Source organism: Numida meleagris, unplaced genomic scaffold (genome assembly GCF_002078875.1).
Source record: "Numida meleagris isolate 19003 breed g44 Domestic line unplaced genomic scaffold, NumMel1.0 unplaced_Scaffold295, whole genome shotgun sequence".
NCBI classification, from domain to species: Eukaryota; Metazoa; Chordata; class Aves; order Galliformes; family Numididae; genus Numida; species Numida meleagris.
This window is the reverse complement of record NW_018364541.1, coordinates 169,908-173,301: the sequence shown is the minus strand read 5'-3', so window position 1 is coordinate 173,301 and position 3,394 is coordinate 169,908. Positions and strand designations below refer to the sequence as shown.

At 52.1% G+C, this 3,394-nt stretch overlaps 1 protein-coding gene across 3 annotated transcripts in view; it reads left to right on the top strand.

Moving 5' to 3' along the window:
* The window catches only part of LOC110391089 (zinc finger protein 345-like), a 51,069-nt gene that overhangs the window by 20,786 nt on the left and 26,889 nt on the right, over positions 1–3,394 (top strand). Inside the window, exon 4 of one of the 3 annotated variants that reach the window (XM_021382810.1) lies at positions 2,370–3,384. In XM_021382810.1, the coding sequence (XP_021238485.1) occupies positions 2,370–3,384 (1,015 nt within the window). Of the gene's footprint in view, positions 1–2,369; positions 3,390–3,394 lie in introns of all 3 variants that reach the window. The other 2 variants (XM_021382809.1, XM_021382808.1) reach the window with 2 other exon arrangements.

The window sequence follows — 3,394 nt, the reverse complement described above, 5'->3', positions numbered from 1 at the left end:
CAAAGCCAAGCTTATACATATTCAGCAGGTTTCCTGGGACCCGTGTGCATATTCAGGAGGTTTCCCTAGACTCATCTACATATTCATCATTTCCCGGGAATCCTTTGCATACGGTCCCTCCCCCTGGTGCATGTGCTGTAGTTCCTCCTGGTGGTGGTTGCATGAAGGCTCCACGTCTTCCTCCCCACCCGGTGGTCGCTCTTGGGTGAAGTCAGGAGTCTTCGTCTTGACCTTAGTCCCAGTTTGAGGAGGCTCTCCTATCTCGCATGCCTTTGCAGTTTCTTGTTATACTTGTTCCCCCTTTCCTTGTTCTCCTATTGGCTCTTTTCTTGATGGCTTGCAGCAATACTTCCTTGAGCTAACAATGGAGAGCTAAACTAAGCAATGGCTGACAGTGAAAAGCTAATCCAAGCTATTTGACGGACAGCTAAACTAGGCAATAGCTAAGCAATACCCTTCATCTTTCAACTCAAGGCTCCGAATTCCCAACTCACTCTCTCAAATAAATCCTTGCATTTTTTGTGACACAAGGAATGTAGATCAGCTGAAGATCTTTTGTGCCAGGCATGCACGACCAGGTGGAAGGATCCCCTCGTGCATCCGGCTCTGAGAACAAAGGATGCTTTCTGTCACTGCAGACTGAGTCTTAGAGAGTTTCCTCACTGACCGATTTACACTATCAGCTCAGAACATGGCTGTTCTTTTGCTTTCAATGAGTGACACAATAGGCAGCTTCACGCTGCTTTCTCAGTCACTTCGGGGCAGTTCCTCTTCTTAGAAACTTACTTCATATAGATGTGTGAGAGAGAGTTTCTTGTTCTGGAAATCCAATGTACGTTCAGAAATTTCACCCTGTGCCACAGCAGATATTGGATAAGAGGCGCATTAGCAGTTACATATGCAATGAAAGTGTGCAAGGGTTGTGAGAAATGCACACTCGACAGAATCCCCATTCCTGTAGGGCTTGGGATCAGTGTTTGAACCAAAGTACAGGACATCATTCATTTAAAACAATGAACCCCAAAACTGTTTTCATGACAAGTTATAATTGCAGATGGGCTGGGGACGGCTGGGGTTGGCCAGAGAGTGACTGCTGCATTCCCTCACAGCTCCCCTGCCTTTTCTCTTGTCCCTGCAGGCTCTAGCGAAACTTCTGCATTTCACCTGTGATCAGTGCAGCCTGCAGGAGAGCAGGAGATGGCCCCAGCCCATCCATCTCAGGTAGGGGAGTGGAGAAGCAGTCAGGAGAGGCCAAGGGGCGAGGGCTGTGACTGCAGGGTGGGAGGGAGGTGCCCTCAGCCAGCGTTTGTGTGCTGGGGACAGAGAAGCGGCTGGCACTGGAGTTTCTGTCCTGTGCGAGCTGCTTCCCTGGGCCTTGGCTGTTCCCAGCAAGGAGCCTCTTTGCTTGCAGGAGCCTGTGAGCTTTGCGGAGGTGGCCGTGTATTTCAGCAGGGAGGAGTGGGCGCTGCTGGAGCCTGCGCAGCGAGCGCTCTACCGGGACGTGATGCTGGAGACGTACGAGTGCGTGGCCTCGCTGGGTGAGAGCTTTGCTGCCTTTCCTCCTCGTTAGGGCACCTTTGTGCAGAGTGAGCCTGTGCAAGGAGAATGTACAATCATCCCAGTGCAGTGACTTATTGACTAACACAACAACAGCACAAAGGCAAAGATGAGCATGAGTTTCAGAAAGAGTTGGAGTGCTCATCACTCCGGTGAAAGCCCCAGAGTGGCTGCTGTCAAGCAGGCATCAGCCAGGAGGGGGAGGATCAGCTCCCTGCAAACAGCCCTTGTGCTGCTGCACTGCATGGTGCCACCAGCTCCAGCACCCAGATGACTCCCTGGTTACTTCTGTAGCAAGAGACACTTTACTGTTCAATTCCCATCATCATGTTTGAAGCCTTGGGCACTGAGCAATATGGTAAAACAATAAATATCGCTTCATAAAGGGAATCTGAAATAAAATGCTTGAGCATCTTTTTCAGAGAGGTGGAAGGTGTGCTGGGCTTGAAAGGAAATCTGTGTGTGTCCCTCCAGTGTCATTCAGGCCCTAATTGTGGGTTCACAATTGGGAAGGGACACATAGTTGAGTGGCTGGAGCAGCAGCTGTGCCAGAATGATGGCAATGCTCTCATCTCCACTGTTTCTGTCCTTGAAGCTCCACTTCCAGCCCCCAAGCCCGTGGTGATCTCCCAGCTGGAAGGAGGGGAAGAGCCCTGGATCCCAGCTGTGCACAGCCCAGAGGTCGTGGCAGAAGACGTTTGCCCAGGTGAGGTGGTGGAGGGAAGGAGGAGGTCGGGGCCGGCAAAAGTCATCTGTGGCTGGGCTACATGTGGGGCACGGTGTGCTATTTCTGAATGTCCTGTGTCATCCAGCAGGAGGTAGGATCACAAATAGAAAGGAGGATCTGCAGAAAGGTGGTGTGGCCGAAAAGCATTGGGGTAGTGGCTCTGTGGAAGAAATGCGAAGGGATGTCCGTGGGGGCCTGGAGCAAGGAGAGCACTTGACGAAGGCACTGGGAAACCATCCAGGAAAGAGAGTGAGGAACGCGCTGGGCTGCAGCACAGGTCAGGAGCAGCTGGAAGACGTAAGGAGCAAGGAAGAGTGCCAGAAGAAAAGGCAGAATCGGTGTGATGAGTCTGGGAAAAGCTTTAAGAGGAATTCCAGCCGTGTTAACCATGAAAGTATTCGGCCTGGGGAGAGACTATGCAAGTGTCCTGATTGTGCAAAGAGCTTCCGAAGGAGTTCTGACCTCATTGTCCATCAGCGCATCCACACAGGTGAGAGACCCTACAAGTGCCATGAGTGTGCAAAGAGCTTCAGAACCAGTAGCCATCTCATCACCCACCAGCGCATCCACACTGAAGAGAGACCCTACAAGTGCCCTGAGTGTGCGAAGAGCTTCAAAAGCAGTAGTGAACTCACTGTCCACCAGCGCGTCCACACAGGAGAGAGACCCTACAAGTGCCCTGAGTGTGGGAAGAGCTTCAAAAGCAGAGCTGAACTCACTGTCCACCAGCACATCCACACAGAAGAGAGACCCTACACATGCACTGAGTGTGGGAAGGGCTTCAAAAGCAGAACTGAACTTATACGCCACCAGCGCATCCACTCAGGAGAGAGACCCTACAAGTGCCCTGAGTGTGGAAAGGGCTTCAGACGCAGTACTGAAGTCATCTGCCACCAGCGCATCCACACAGGAGAGAGACCCTACAAGTGCCCTGAGTGTGGAAAGGGCTTCAAAACGAGTGCCCATCTCATCAGCCACCAGCGCATCCACACAGGAGAGAGACCCTACAAGTGCGCTGAGTGTGGGAAGGGCTTCAAAAGCAGTAGTGAACTCACTGTCCACCAGCGCGTCCACACAGAAGAGAGACCCTACACGTGCTCTGAGTGTGGG